This window comes from Chrysochloris asiatica, unplaced genomic scaffold, assembly GCF_000296735.1.
Source record: "Chrysochloris asiatica unplaced genomic scaffold, ChrAsi1.0 scaffold00092, whole genome shotgun sequence".
Classification (NCBI taxonomy): domain Eukaryota; kingdom Metazoa; phylum Chordata; class Mammalia; order Afrosoricida; family Chrysochloridae; genus Chrysochloris; species Chrysochloris asiatica.
In genome coordinates, this window is record NW_006408610.1 from 5,415,281 (window position 1) to 5,431,123 (window position 15,843).

The following is a 15,843-nucleotide window of genomic DNA, read 5'->3' on the forward strand; positions in this document are numbered from 1 at the left end:
TTTTTTTTTCAGTAACTAGCCAGGAATGCCATACAATGTGAACCTCATAGGATGGAATAACAAGAATCAAATGGACTGTATCTGTGGAAAGAGATGATGGAGAAATTCAGTGTCATCTGTCAGAACAAGGTCAAGGACTTACTACAAAACAGACCATAAATATGAAGGTTCAAGTTGAAGCTGTAGAAAATTAAAACAAGTTCACAAGAGCTAAAGTGTGACTTTGAGTATATCATACCTGAACTTAGAGATCATCTCAAGAATAGATTTAATGCACTAAACACTAATGACTAAAAACCAGACACACTGTGAGATGACACACATGAAGCAAAAGGTCATTTAAAAAGATAGGAAAGGAAGAAAAGACCATGGAAGTCAGAAGAGACTCTGAAAGTTGGTTTTGAATGTAGAGTAACTACAGCAAAAGGAAGAAATGATGTAAAAGAGTAGAAAAGAAGATTTCAAAGAGTAGCTCAAAAAGTATTATAATGAAATGTACAAAGGCCAGGAGTTAAGAAAAAGGAAGAACACACTCAGCATTTCTCTAACTGAAAGAAGGGAAAATTCAAGCTTCAAGTCACAAAAAGTCACAATACTGAAGGAGTCTATGAGTAAAATATTGAACAATGCAAAAAGCATTAAAAGAAGATGGAAGGACACACAGAGCTACTATACCAAAAAGAACTGCTGTTCAACCATTTCAGGAGGTAGCATATGATCAATAACCAATGTCAATGAAGGAAGAAGTCCAAACTGCACTGAAGGCACTGGCAAAAAATAAGGCTCCAGGAGTTAACAAAATACCAATTGAAATGTTTCGACAACTGATATATTGCTGGAAGCACTCACTTGCCTCTGCCAAGAAATCTGGAAGAGAATTACATGGCCAAGCAGCTGGAAGAGATCCATATTTTATGCACATTCCAAGGAACAGTGATCCGGAATTTGCCAAATACCATCATCAATATTCCAAGCAAGTAAATTTTTTCTGTAGAAAATTAAAAAACAATTTCAGAAGTAGACAGGAAACTGTCAGAAATTCAAGCCGGATTCAGCAGAAGACATGAAACGTGGGATATCACTGTTGATGTCAGATTTTACAGACTGTATTTTATCGACTATGCAAAGGTATTTTACAGTACGGATCATAGCAAATTATGGATAACATTATGAAGAATGGAGGCTTAATTGTGTTCATGTGGAACCTGTATATATACCAAAAGGCAGTTGTTTGAATAGCACAAAGTGATACTGTGTGGTTTAAAATCAGGAGAGTATGTGTCAGGGTTGTTTCTTTTCATTATTATTATTCAATTTATATGCTGAGCAAATAGTCTGAGAAGCTGGACTATATGAAGAACTCAGCATAAGGATTGGAGGAAGACTCATTAGCAACCTGCAATATGCCTATGACACAAACCCTGCTTGCAGAAGACAAAGAGGACTTACTGATGAAGATCAAAGACTACAGTTTTCATATGGACTATGCCTAAACATAACTAAAACAAAAATCCTCACAACTGGACCAATGAAATTATGATAAATGTAGAAAAGACTGCATTTCTCATGGATTTTATGTTACTTGAAGCCACAATCAATGCCCTTGGAAATGTCAAGAAATCAAATGACATACAGTAGTGGGCAAATCTGCTCAAAGGACCTCTCTGAAGTGTTAAAAAGCAAAGCCGCCATTTTGAGGCAACGAGGAGCCCATACTCACAAGCCTAGGCAGAGCCTGAGCAGGGAGCCAGGACACAGAAGTGAGGTGGGAAGGAACAGCCTGGTGCCCAGAACATGGAACCAAAGATATCTGATCGTTGGCAATGTGGGACAAAACCAAACAAAAGTCACCTGAAAAGCTATTATGAATGGGCCAAAGAGGAAACAGAATTCAAGTTGTTGTTGTTGTTAAGTGCCATCGAGTCGGTTCTGACCCATAGCGACCCTGTACAGGGTTTCGGAGGCTATAAATTTTTACTGGAGCAGAAAGCCTCATCTTGCTCCCACGGAACAGCTGGCAGTTTCAAACTGCTGACCTTAAGGTTCACAGCCCGATTCATAACCACTACGCTAAAATAAACAAATCAAAGCAAGTAAAACCAAGTGAAGAATGCTTGGACAGAAAGATTCTTTGAACCCCACAGAGGCATGTTTATGACTGCCTACAATGCATAACAAGGTCAGCAGTTCAAGCTCACCAGCTGCTTGTCAGGAGAAAGCTTTCTGGTCCCACAAAGATTTACAGTCTTGGAAATCCTATACAGGGTCACTATGAGTCAAAAATGACAGCACGTAACAAGAACAAAATGCACCAGGTACTGTACAAGTATTAGGCAACTTCACAATGACATCAAAAAGACTTATCCCCATTTTAATGTGGCTATTCCTAGTCTTTTGTAGAATACCTGCCAGTTCTCTTCTGAAGGTGGTTAGTTTCCATGGAAATGAGGTTACTGTGGCTCAGAATAAATTTACATAATTATGAGAAAATTATTTCAAGCTTACAGAAGATGGCATTTGTTTGAAGTTAACATGACCACTGATGCAATAAAAATCTAAAGAACTGAAAACCAACCCAAAATTATTCGAAATGCAACACAGGATTATAAAGTAATTCAAACAATCTTCTAATTTACAAAAACTGCTTAAAATGTAAAGTATATAAGTTCTGAAATATTCTGGACACAGGTAACATATGATTAAGAGTGTATTATAATCTATTATCCAACATCCTATCCAGAGATGGGAAGAGTATGTTCTTAAATCCTTCATTTGTTATGAAATATGTTGTTTCAGGCAATACATTAGGTGCTTAGGTTATAAAATAGACAAAACTCAGCTTTGTCCTCAAGGAATTTAGTCTGGTTGGCGAGAAAGACACACAACTGAAAAGAATAACCAAATGTGATAGGTAAAATACATTAACAAAGACATGTGTAAGGAATTTGTACAAAATTAGAGTGCCTAATGGAAGAGTATGGAGAGAGGATGGGAAAAAGAGAAAGGCGTAAGCAGGAGTCAGGGTTTCAGAGATTTCTGAGAAGTCCAGACAAGAGGCAAGGAGGAGAAACATTTGATTCTAGGTAGAAATTATACAAGCAAAAGCATCAAACGGTGTTTGTAAGCAGCTGGTTGTTCCTCTTGGATTTAAATTACTGTGAGAAGCACTGGCAACCATGGACTCAGGCTCTAGCTCTCTTGGCTTTTGGAAGAGAAATGACCCCTTCCAGATAAACCTCCAGTATTCTGAAAAGTACAGGGTAAAAGGCTCAAAAAAGTAGCTATATATGAGGCTTCTTGACAAACAAGTAGATCATCTCATGAGGTTGGGATTAACGATGAAGAGATTTGATGTATACACCATGATGACAAGTAAGTACATAAAAGCTTGTAAGCAGTAGAGATGACAGCCATACAAAGAAAAGGGCATCTTTAATTATTTCAATTTTTTTTTGTTGTTGTTTTTTAATTTATCTTTATATATAAAAACACCAAAAGTTCAAGAATGGGAATTTATAAAGATGTTCAAGCACTGTTTAGAAACATATGTGCAAATGAAGGTAGCAATATAACCTCAACTGTATAAATGAGAGTTAATAGTTCATCTTCCGCCAAAATAATCCTACAGATATTTTTCAAAGTCTTTTTTTTAAACGCTAGAAATCTAAGAAAAACAACGTGTAGAGAAAGATAGGAATAATAAAGTCACCATAGACATCAATCATGCTACTTTGACATTAAGAAATTTCAATGAAAGTTTCATTCAACAATTGTTTGTCGATAATCTACAATGATAAAAACATGATTAGGACAGTCTCTGTTGATAAAGACCCTAATATAATGATAACATATAAGCTAATTAGGGAGAAAAACGACTAGTAACAAGGGAGCTGTTTTCAAAAGAGTAATTATACCTGAGAGTGAGAACATGGATGGCTAGGATAAGTTTCACAGAGGGGTCAGCTGAATGAAAAGGAACATCAGTTGGAGGTGAAGGGATTCAGGTGAACAGAGAGGTCGAACAACACAGAATGTTCAGCTAAATGTAGTTTGGTAAAAGATGACTCCATCTCCATCCCAGGTTAGGTGGAAGAGTGCCAGGAGTTTAATGAACCTTTCTAAGAGTTCAGTAAATTGATAGAGAAACCCAATCACAGTTCATTTAAATAACTAGGTCAAGTTCACACAAACTAAATGACAAGGCTGAGACTGCCACTCTGGCATACTGGGTCTGGCCAGAGATGCTCTTGCTTGTAAATACTTCTTCATGGTGACTCTCTAGTTAAATGTTAAGAGAGTTTAACTGTGAAAGGTTTGGGTGTGCTTTGTAGATAAGCCATAGGAGTTTACTTTCTATCCTGAAGTCAGGAGAATTGAGAAGTCTAGTGAATGAGAGCAGAATGTCATGAATGATCATGAGGTAAAGCCTGTATAGGGTTTCCGAGTGAAAACGTCAAGACTAACAAAAGAAAGAGAACAAAGTCTCCACCCATGGGGAATAGAAATCAGACAGTAGAGTGAGGGGAGGAGGAGGATATCAGACTGTGGCTAAAGAGAAAGATGGAGTTTAAAACTTCCTATGTATTTAAGTCAAGGGGGTGGCCAATTTAGAAATAGTTCAGTATGTCTAGTGAAAAATGCAAATGGAAATTTTTCTGCTTTTTTAAGGAGGGGAAGATGTGTGTCACATACTATTATGAATGTTTTCAGACAAAAGGAAAACTTCCTGTTTAAAAACAAAAAAAAACCTCATGACCAATTTTAAGTGTTATCAACAATTTGAGGTGACAGGAAATACATTATGGACTAATTCACGTCACAGCATGTGTAGAAATCCCAGGAGCAAATGATAAAACAATCAATTTGAAATATTTAACAGATGAAGAATGAACTCATAACCTTTGCTGTATTAACACTCACTACAGCATTTCCTCTAGTTATAATTTGTTAAAAAAAAACAGAAATTAGACAGGTATGACTACACAGATATATACACTCAACTATTTTTCATTTACTGCTTTTCCCATCACCCAACCATTAACCACCAAAAAAAAAAAAAAAGTAATTTCAGTTATGGGATAAGGTTCAAAATAAAATTTTCCATATATGTTTTTGTATATAATGACTTATCTGTGAACTGTATATAAAAGAAACACAGCATGTGACACACATTAGCAGTACAGCTTGAATTCTTTTAACTGCCACCCAGAATAAGAAACAGAACATTGTTGTTGTTAAGTGACTTTGAGTCAGTTCCAACCCAAAGTGATCCTGTATAAGGTTTCTGGGGAGCACTGGCGAGCTTGAACAGCCAATCTTGTGATTCAAACCTACCTTGCAATCCAGCGCATTAACCCACAGCTCCACACCAGACCATTAACACACCAGAAAGAAACCTTCACTAGGCAAATTCAGTCACTACTCTGCCCATCTCCAAAAGAAATCATTATCCTGACTTCTAAAATCATAGATTATATTGCCTGTTTTTGAACTTCATAAAAATGGAGTCATACAGTACCATTATTTTGTATCTAGTTTCTTCTTTCAAAGTTGTTTATGAGATTTACCCCTGGTGTTGAATGTAGCAGTGGGCTGTCAATTGTTATTCCTGATCATAAGCCACTCTATGATTGGAACATAATCTATTTATCCATTCTACAGTTGACAGACATTTGCATTGTTTATAGTTTTTAGTGGCTAAAACTGGTAAGAACATTACTGTACATGTCTTTTGGTGCACATGTTTATACATTTCTGATAACAATACTTCAAGGAGTACAAAACCTATAACACATAATAAGTTTTTGTGGGATTTTAGGTGTTGTTGTTAAGTGTCATCGAGTCAGTTCTCACCCACAGCGACTCTGTATAGCGTTTCTGAGGAGCAGCTGGTGAGCTTGAACTGCCGACCTCGCAATTCAAACTGATCTTGAAGTCCAGTGCATTAACCCACACTGCCACACCAGGACTTCACCAAATCTTATTCTAAAGTAATGATATCAATTTATACTTCTACCAGCAGAAGTATACAAATGGAGCCCTAGTAGTGTAGTGAGTTGGGCTGCTTACCACAACATAAGCAGCTAGAATCTGCCAGCTGCTCTGTGGGTCAAAGATGAGACTTTTCTGCTCCTATAAAGATTTTTAACCTCGGAAACCAAATACACAGGGTCACCATGAGTTGGAATGATTTCATGGCACACAACCAATGTGGAGTACACATGCATACATATATGTATGTGTATATATACATATGTGTATGTAACAGGATTTGAATACATATATGTGTGTATACACACGCACATGTACGCTGTTGTTTTCATGTGCCATGGAGTCGGTTCCGACTCATAGCAACCATGTATAGGGGTTTCTGAGGAGGGACTGGTGAGTTTGAACCAATGACAATGAGGTTCAAACCAACCTTGTGGTTCAATGTTTTATCCTATATGCCATATCAGGACTGACTATATCCATCCATCCGTCCGTCCGTCCATCCATCCATCCATCCATCCATCCATCCATCCATCCATCCATCTGTCCGTCCATCCATCCATCCATCCATCCGTCCGTCCATCCATCCATCCGTCCATCCATCCATCCATCCGTCCATCCATCCATCCATCCATCCATCTCTCTATATACTCACTCAAATCAAAAACCTAACTAACCTTACACCTTAAAAAATCAGGAAAAGAGGCTACCAGATGGAAGGTTTTAATAAAGGTTAGAGCACAAATAAAGAAATAGAGAATAAAGAGAAAAAAAAACAAACAAAAAATAAAAACCAGAGAAATCAATAAAACCAAAAACTGGTTTTCTGAAAAGATCAAGAAAATGAGCAAATCTTTAGCTACATGGACAAGAAAATTGAGAGAAGAAACAAATAACTAAAAGCATAAAAGAAAGTAAGGATATTACCACTGACTAAATTAAAAATGGGATTATTAAAAGAATACTGTAACAATTTTAGGATAAGCACTGGGCTGCAAATCACAGGGTCCTAGCCCATTAGTCACTCCAGGGGAAAAAGATGAGGCAGTCTGCTCCTGCAAAGATTTACAGCCTTGGAAACCCTACACAGGGTTGCTGTGAATGAAATTGACTTGACAGCACTTAACATCAACATAACAATTATAAAGCAACAAATTAGATAACCCAGATGAAATGGACAAATTACTAGAGACACAAAATTACCTAATGTAACTCAAGAAAAAACAGAAAATTTAAAAAGAAAAAAAAAATTAGAAGACAAGGAAAAACCCATTACCCTGATACCATGTTGTTGTTGTTGTTGTTGTTGTTATTAAGTACCATGGAGTTGGTTCGGACTCACAGAGACCCTGCACTGGGTTTCTGAGGCTGTAAATCTTTATGGGTGCAGAGAGCCTCATTTTTCTCCTGCTAACAGTTGGTAGTTTAGAACTAGCCTCCAGGACTAGCAGTTCGATTCCTAACCACTACGCTACCAGAGCCACATAGAAACATTGAAACGAAACAGACCAATATCCCTTATAATTATGGATACCAAAGTCTTCAACAAAATACTAGTAAAAGCCTAATCTACCAACACATTACACTACACTCAAGTGGCATTTACCCAAGAATGAAGGATGGTTATACTTTCGAACATCATTGTACTATACCATACTCAGTTCACAAAGTGAAGGAGAACAGCATGATGTTCACAGCTGATACAGAAAACACTACTTGGCAGAACCCTTCTGTGATAAGACCACGCAGCAAAGTAGAAATAGAAGGAAAATTCCTCAATATGATAACTGCTACCAATGAAAAACCCAGACCCAATATGATACTCAGAGCCCTGGTGGCACGGTGGTTAAAGAAATTGGCTGCTAGCTAAAAGGTCAGAGGTTAAAACCCACCAGCCACTCCATGGGAGAAAATTGTGGCAGTTTACTTCCATGAAGACTGCCTTAGTAACCCAGTTCTAAAGGGTCACTGTGAGTTGGATTCACTTCACAGTAACAGGTTAGGGTTTTGATTAACAGCACATAGAATAAGAAAAACGGAAAGCTTTCCCCTATGATCAAGAGTAAAGCAAAGATGCCTTTCACTATATTGTTATTCAATACTGTACTGAAGTTCTTGTCAGAGAACTAGGCAGGAAAGAAAAAAAGACATCCAATTGGCAAGGAAGAAGATTAACTGTATCTAGTTGCAGGTAACATGATCTCATATGTATATATATATATTTATACACATACATACATATAGTGTGTATATATATATATATATTTATACACATGCATACATATATATGTGTGTGTATATATATATTCCAAAGAACCCAATAAGAAATTTGCTAGAGGTAATAAATAATTCTGTGAAGTTGTAGAGTATAAAACCAGTACACAAAAATTAAAAATCAGTTGTGGTTCTACGCACCATGATGAGTAAGTTGAAAAGGATATTTAGAAAATAATTTGATTTACAATACCTCGTAAAATAAAAATACTTAGAAATAAATTTATCCAGAGAGGTAAAAGACCAGGAGGTACACTAAAAACAATAAAATATTGCCAAAAGAATTAGAAACAGACCCAAGTAATAGGAGAAAGATCCTGTGTTCATTGACTAAAAGACTTAATGTCAATCAGGTGAATCTACAGATTCAAAAGAACTATGAGAATTCCAACAGCCATTTTTTGTACATATGGAAAAGCTAATCCTTAAATTCAATAGAATTGTAAAGAGTTCTGACTCATGGGGACCCCGTGTTACAGTCAAGAACTGATTTCCACAGGGTTTTCTTGATTGTAATCTTTATGGAAGCAATTTGCCAACCAGACTTTTCTTCCATGGTTCTGTGCTGGGTTGATTCAAACCACACCAACTTTCAGGTTAAAAGTTGACCACAAATCATTCACACCATTCAAAAGCCTCTCACATCCATTGTTGTTATTGTTGTTGCTGTTGTTAAGTGCCATCACATCAGTTCCAACTCACACATACTACAGGATTTCTGAGGAGTGGCTGAGAGGTTTGAACCGTTGATAAGCAGTCCATTGTTTATCCTACAATGACACACAAAGACTCCTTCACATCTACTAGGAAAGCTAATTTCAGAAAAATGGAAAGTAACAAGTGGTGCTAACAATACTAACAATTTGGGACCCTCATGCACTGCTGCTGGGAATGTAAAATGATGTAGTCCATGTGGAAATGTTTGATGGGCCTTCAAAATTCTAAACATAGAATTACCACACGACCCAGCATTCCTACTCCTGTGTATATCCCAAAGAACTGAAAACAGGAGCTCAAATGCCAGTGTTCACTACAGCATTAGTCACAATGGGCAAAAGATGGTAACAACCCAAGTGTGCATCAACAGATGAACAAACAAAATGAGAATCATACAGTCATAAAAGAGAATTGAAGCTCTGTTACATTTTTCAACAAGGATAAGCCTGGAAATCATCATGCTAAGCAAAATAAATCAGGCACAAAAGTACAAAAATTCAGGGTTTCAAATCAGTTCAGTCATGGCTGACACACGGAAATCGAAATAGGCCTGAAGTTTTAAAATATGGATAAAGCAGAATAATAACAGAGTGAGAAAATTTATGGGTTGAAACCTGGAATGGAAGGCTTGGGAAAGGTATAGTGAGCCCTCTTTCTGGAGGGGATGAAGGTGGTGGTGAAGGGAATGCGACATTATTGCCAAAGGGATATTAAGTTTCTGTCTGCTGTTGTTGTTAAGTGTCGTTGAGTTGGTTCTGACTCCCAGAGACCCTGTATATGGTTTCCGAGAAGGTGGGTCTGAATCTATATATATATATATAGCTACGAGGAGTTCTGGTGCAGTGGTGTCGGTTAATGTGCTGGACTGCAAGATCACTTTGAACCACATGATCAGTGGTTCAAGCTCCTCAGAAACCCTATACATGCAGTGTCCTATGACCTGGAACCAACTGGACAGCACTTAAAAGCAGCAGCAACATCAAAGTGGCTTTGACGGGATTCCAACACATAGCGACCCTGTATAGGGTATCTGAGACTTTAAAAAAATCTGTGTGGAACAGAAGGACTCATTTTTGTCCCGGAGAGCAGCTGGCAGGCTTGAGCAGCAGACCTTATGGTTCGCAGTCCAGTGCTTATCATATGGAGCCACCGTGCTCATATATTTATTTATTTATTGAACTGTTCCTAACTTTGTGTTATGAAAACTTCCTGGCACACAGAAAAGTTCAAAAACAGAATAATGAAGACTTGATACAAAATACAATAGACTTCCCTATCCAGATTGAGGAGTCATGGTGTGGTGCTGTGGGTTAATGTGCTGGACTGCACAGTCGACTAAACCACAAGGTTGGTGATTCAAGCTCACCACCTGCTCCTTGGAAACTCTATACAGGGTTACTATGGGCCAGAACTGACTCAACGGTACTTAGCAACAACAACAAAAATCTAGACTGAAAATTGCTTATATTTTTTCCTATTAGTTGTATTTGTATACATTAAAGTAAATATTATTTCTGTAACATTTGATAGTAAATTACAGTTTCATGTGTAACCACAATACCAGTATCACATCTAAATTAATAACAATTCTATTACATCATCTAATATTAAATCTAGAGTCCTGGTATAGCACTGCAGGATAATGCACTGGGCCGCAAGTCAGTTTGAACCACAAGATCAGTTGGTTCAGACACATTAGCGGATCGTCTGAAATCCTATACAGGGTTACTATGGGTCGGAACCAACTTGACAGCATTTAACAACAACAACATTAAATCTACATTCAATTTGCCCAGTTGGCCTAAGAGTATCTTTTAACAGTTTTTGAACCAGGATTCAACCAAGGTTCACACATTGTATTTAGGTCAATATCTCTTTAATTTAGAACATCCACCCCCATAACACATACACACTTTTTCCAGGATGACTTTTAATGTCTTAACTATTTTTGTTTTATTGTGGTAAAATACATGTTGAAAAAAAAATCTGCCTTTTCAGCCATTTTAAGTGTACGATTCAGTGACCTTATATTCACCATGTTGTTCTAATTTCTACACATCCTCTACTAGTATTTGTTGTCTTCTATTTTTCTGGTAGCCATTCTAGTGGGTGTGAGGATCCCATGAGTAGTGTAAATGGTTAATGCTCATGACGGTTAACCAAAAGATTGGTGGTTCAAGTCCACCCAGAGATACCTCAAAGAAAGATAACTGGCAATCTACTTACAAAAAAATCAGCCCTTGAAGACCCTATGGTGCATAGTTCCACTCTGTCACCTATGGGCTTCTGTGGGCCAGAATCAACTCAATGGTGACAGGTGTCTTTACATCTAACACTACAACTATCATTTTGCTTATGAGTCTTGTAGTTCTATCAGTTTTTGCTTTTCACATTTTGAGATTATGTTACGAAACACACAAATGTATTTAGTAAGGTTTGCTTTTCCTAGTAGGTTAATTCTTACCAATATGAAATATCCTTGTCAAGTATTTTTGAAGTTTACTTTGCCCAATTATCTACACTAGCTTTCTTAATCCAGCCATTTAGTTTTCAATTTTTTGGTATCCTTATATTTTAGACTTAACTTTGTACAAGCAACAAATAGTTGGGTTCTCAAAACTCATTGCTAGATGTACTTTATTTCTTTATAGGTGGTCTACTTTTTGTCTTTGGAAACTTTTATACATTTTTTAAAAAAAATCACTATTATTATCACTGAAAGTCTACGGAAGTCCTGGTGTGGCACTGTGGGTTAATGTGTCAGATTGAAGGTCCAGCCATTCCTTGGAAACCCTATACAGGGTCACTATGTGCTGTTGAATTGGATCCGACTCATAGCAACCCTGTATCAGGTTTTCAAGGCTGTAAATCTCTATAGAAGCAGAAAGCCTCATTTTTCTCCCATGAACCAAGTGGTAGATTCAAACTGCTGACCTTGTGGTTAGTAGCCCAGCATGTAACCCACTATATTCCAGGGCTCCTTCACTGTAAGTCTAAGGGTAGGTTTTACCTTCTTTCCTCTACTGTACAGCTTACAAGCCTTTTCAGTCTAAGGTCTTCCATTAGTCTTTAATTCTAAGAATTTTACTGTAATTGTTTCTCCAAATAGTTTCTCCTCCCTTTTGTTCTCTCCTCTAGGAGTTCTATTTATCTGGAGAGGGGCCTTTCTACATCTAACTTTCTTACCTTCAGGTGTTTATTCTATGCAATCTCTCTTCTTACCATTTACTTCTGCCTTCACAGAGTTCCTCAATCTCATTTCCAACTCAACAATTTGTTCACCAGCTACACATCTCCAACTATCACACAATCTTCTGCATTCTTTATTTCAAAGACCAGGCTTTAAAGTAGACTAATTTTTGCTTTTCAGACCTAACATTTTCACTTGGCTCTATGTTTTCTATGCTTCCTTATTCTTGTGCAACATTGCTGTACCTTCCCTTTATCTCCTGAAATGTATTTATCATACTTACTTTTAATTTTTGGTCAATTTTTACCAATAATTCTGTTGTTGTTAGGTACCATTGAGTCAGTACCGACCCATAGTGACCCTATGCACAGCAGAACGAAACACTGCCCGATCCTGGGCCAATCTCACTACTGTTGCCACACTTGAGTCCATCGATGCTGCCACTTGGTCAATCCATCTCATTGGGGGTCTTCCTCATTTTCTCTGATCCTCCACCTTACCAAACACAGTATCATTCCCCAGTGACTGGTCCCTCCTGACAATACGTCCAAAGTATGAGAGACGAAGTTTGGCCATCTTGGCCTCCAAGGAGCACTCTGGAATGACTTCTTCCAAAACAGATCTATTGGTTCTTTTGGCAGCCCATGGCACTTTTAATATTCTCCTCCAACACTATAACTCAAAAGCAGCAATTCTTCTACGGTCTTCCTTATTCACTGTCCAGCTTTCATATGCATATGAGGTTATTGAAAATACCACGGCTTGGTCAGGTGCACCTTAGTCCTCAAGCTGGCATCTTTGCTCTTCAACACTTTAAAAAGGTCTTGTGAAGATTTGACTAATGCAATATATCATTTAATTTCTTGACTGCAGTTTCCATGAGTGTTGATAGCTGATGCAAGAAAAATTAAGTCCTTGACAACTTTAATCTTTTCTCCATTGATAAGAATGCTGTTTATTGGTCCAGTGGTGAGGATTTTTGTTTCCTTTACATTGAGATATAATCCAAACCAAAGTCTGTGTGCTCTTTGATCTTCATCAGTAAATGTTTTAAGCCCTCTTCACTTTCAGCAAGCAAGGTTGTATCATCTGCATATCACAAGTTATTAATGAGTCTTCCTACAATCCTGATGCCACATTTTTCTTCATATAACCCAGCTTCCCAGATTATCTGCTCAGCATACAGGTTGAATAAGTATGATGAAAGAATACAACCTTGTTGCACACTTTTAATTTTCAAAACATTCTCTGTTAGATGATATATATTATTAACTCAGCTGTCTTTCTTTTATAGCTGTGCTACACAGGTAGCTAATATGGCTGTGAACTAATGTTCCCCTGGGGTTACAGCCAACATATCTGGTAAAATGTATGGGGAAAGGGTTAAAGGCCAGGCCCTAACTCTATTCAACCAGGTGAACTTAAGGAACGGGGAGGGTTTCAGCCGCAGGAATCTCAGCACCAATCTTGATCACTACAATTAACAGGCCAACCTACCACCAACTCCTCTGGTCAGTGTTTCACATTTAAATTGTTACGGAGAAACAGCACAGGGAATAACAGTATGAAGTCTACCAATCAGCTAGAGTAGATGAAGTGGGCATTCTGAAGACATGCAAGCACATTAGAGCTTACCAATGTCCCAAATCACACCCTTCTTGCACACTGCTTCCTCATACTACTACCACTACTAATAAAAATAACAACAACTAATCTTAGTCTAGTTACTAATCCTGGGGACTTAACAAGTACCAGTGTGGTGGTGGTGGTTATGTGCCGTGGAATTGGTTCCAACTCATAGCAACCCTGTATAGAGTTTCCAAGGCTATAAATCTTTACAGGAGCAGAAAGTCTCATCTTTCTCCTGTGGAACCACTGGTAGTTTCGAACTGCTGATCATGAGATTAGCAGCCCAATTCATAACGACTGAGCTATCCTTAATCTTCAAACAATTTTAAGAGGTGAGAAGTCTCCGCATCTCCATTGTTCAGATGAGAAGAATGAAGGCTTCAGAAAGGTTAAGAGAATTTCTTTGTTATGTATTGCTGGTAAGTACAATGAAGTTGGTTCCAGCTCACAACAGGGTTTCCAAGGAGCAGCTGGTAAGTTTAAACTGCAACTGAGTTTTATACGCATGCATTGACCTTGCAGCTCAATAGCTAGGAATATATAGTTATATGGCCAGAATCAGGCAGTCTATTCTAAAGCTCAGGCTTTTCAATACTATGAACTACTTACTACTTTGCCCACATGCAAACCCAGAAGAAATGGAAGATTTTAAAATAAATGTATACACATACATACATACATACAATCAATATTTACATACCTTGTACTGTAAGCTCTGCTTGAGCTTCGATTGTCTCATTTCCATTATCAGCTATACAAAAATAAGTCCCAGCATCATCCTCATTGACATCGCTGATGTCCAGGCTTCCCCCTGCCAGCAATATCAATCTTTCAGAGCTGCATTAAAACAACAGTGATACATTTTAGTACTTGGAAAATAATGCCTGAGAAACTTTCCTCATAAAATAGAGAAGACAAATAGCGTTACAATTATTCATATGGCAACAGACTGACAAACTCTCACATAAAATTGCCTGAATTTAATTGAATCCAATTTGTTTTGCTCCTATTTTACAAGCATGCATGCCACAAATAAAAAACAAAATGGTACAGTGAGTTAACATAGACATTTCAAGTTACTCCCAAAGGTATATCATTTTTGTGACAAATTCCATTACCACCTCCATTCCTCTTCTTACTACTTGATGGCACTTAACAACAACCAAACTCCAGTGAAGGTAAGAGGAGTGATTTATTTACTCATCCACTCAAACATTTATTTGAATGCAAATTTTGTGCAAGGTAGTAGCTAGGGACATAGTAGTGAGCAAAAAAAAGTACACTCAGTGTTCATGTAGAATTCAGTGGAAACAAGAGGCATAAAAGACAATTCGACAATGCAGTATAGCAAAAGAGCCTGCCAAGAAATTAAGGATGAGTAGAGTTTTTCCTGATAAAGTATCCCCAGAGTTAAGATCTGACGAATGAGAAGTATGGAAAAAGAAAAATTTCAGAAAGAAAAGACTATCAAAGGAATGCAAGAGGAATCCTGGCAAGAAGGACCACAGTGTTCTTGATGATGTGAGAAAAACTAGTAGGGAAAAGTGTGAGAAAACAGGAAAAGATGAGGCAGGACCCAGATCACACAAAGCTTTGAAAGTCATTTGAAGAATTTGAATCCTTAAGCATATAGGACCTTAGGTGGAATCCTGAGCCCCATCCAGAACCTTCTGAGGCGGGACATTCCCACTAGAAAGGACAAGCAGAGCAGCCTGGAACAGCTAGAGCAATAGAAGACACTTCTGGAAAGAAAGATCAACAAGAAAAATCCAAAACAAAAATGACAGTCTGATTGGCTGCAACAAGTACAATCAAGTTGTTGGCCGGGGAGCCATTAAGGCAAGCAATCAAGCCCCTTCAGGACAAACCCCCCTCCAAGACTGAAACTCAGAGGGAACACATGAATAGGCATCTAAGATTGCTGGCGACCATGTTGGTCTACTAGTGAGTGGAAGACGGGAAAACGCAGCAATGAAGAAATGGGCTAAGTTAAAACACGTTCCATAGATGCCGTTGACCTAGAGATGAGAAAGAGAAGAGGA

At 37.8% G+C, this 15,843-nt stretch overlaps 1 protein-coding gene across 3 annotated transcripts in view; it reads right to left on the bottom strand.

The window, feature by feature from the left end:
• NEO1 (neogenin 1) overlaps window positions 1-15,843 on the bottom strand; it is a 275,549-nt gene that overhangs the window by 155,539 nt on the left and 104,167 nt on the right. For all 3 annotated transcript variants that reach the window (XM_006866510.1, XM_006866511.1, XM_006866512.1), the window contains exon 5: window positions 14,502-14,638. In XM_006866510.1, coding sequence (XP_006866572.1) covers window positions 14,502-14,638 — 137 coding nt within the window. The remainder of the gene's footprint in view (window positions 1-14,501; window positions 14,639-15,843) is intronic.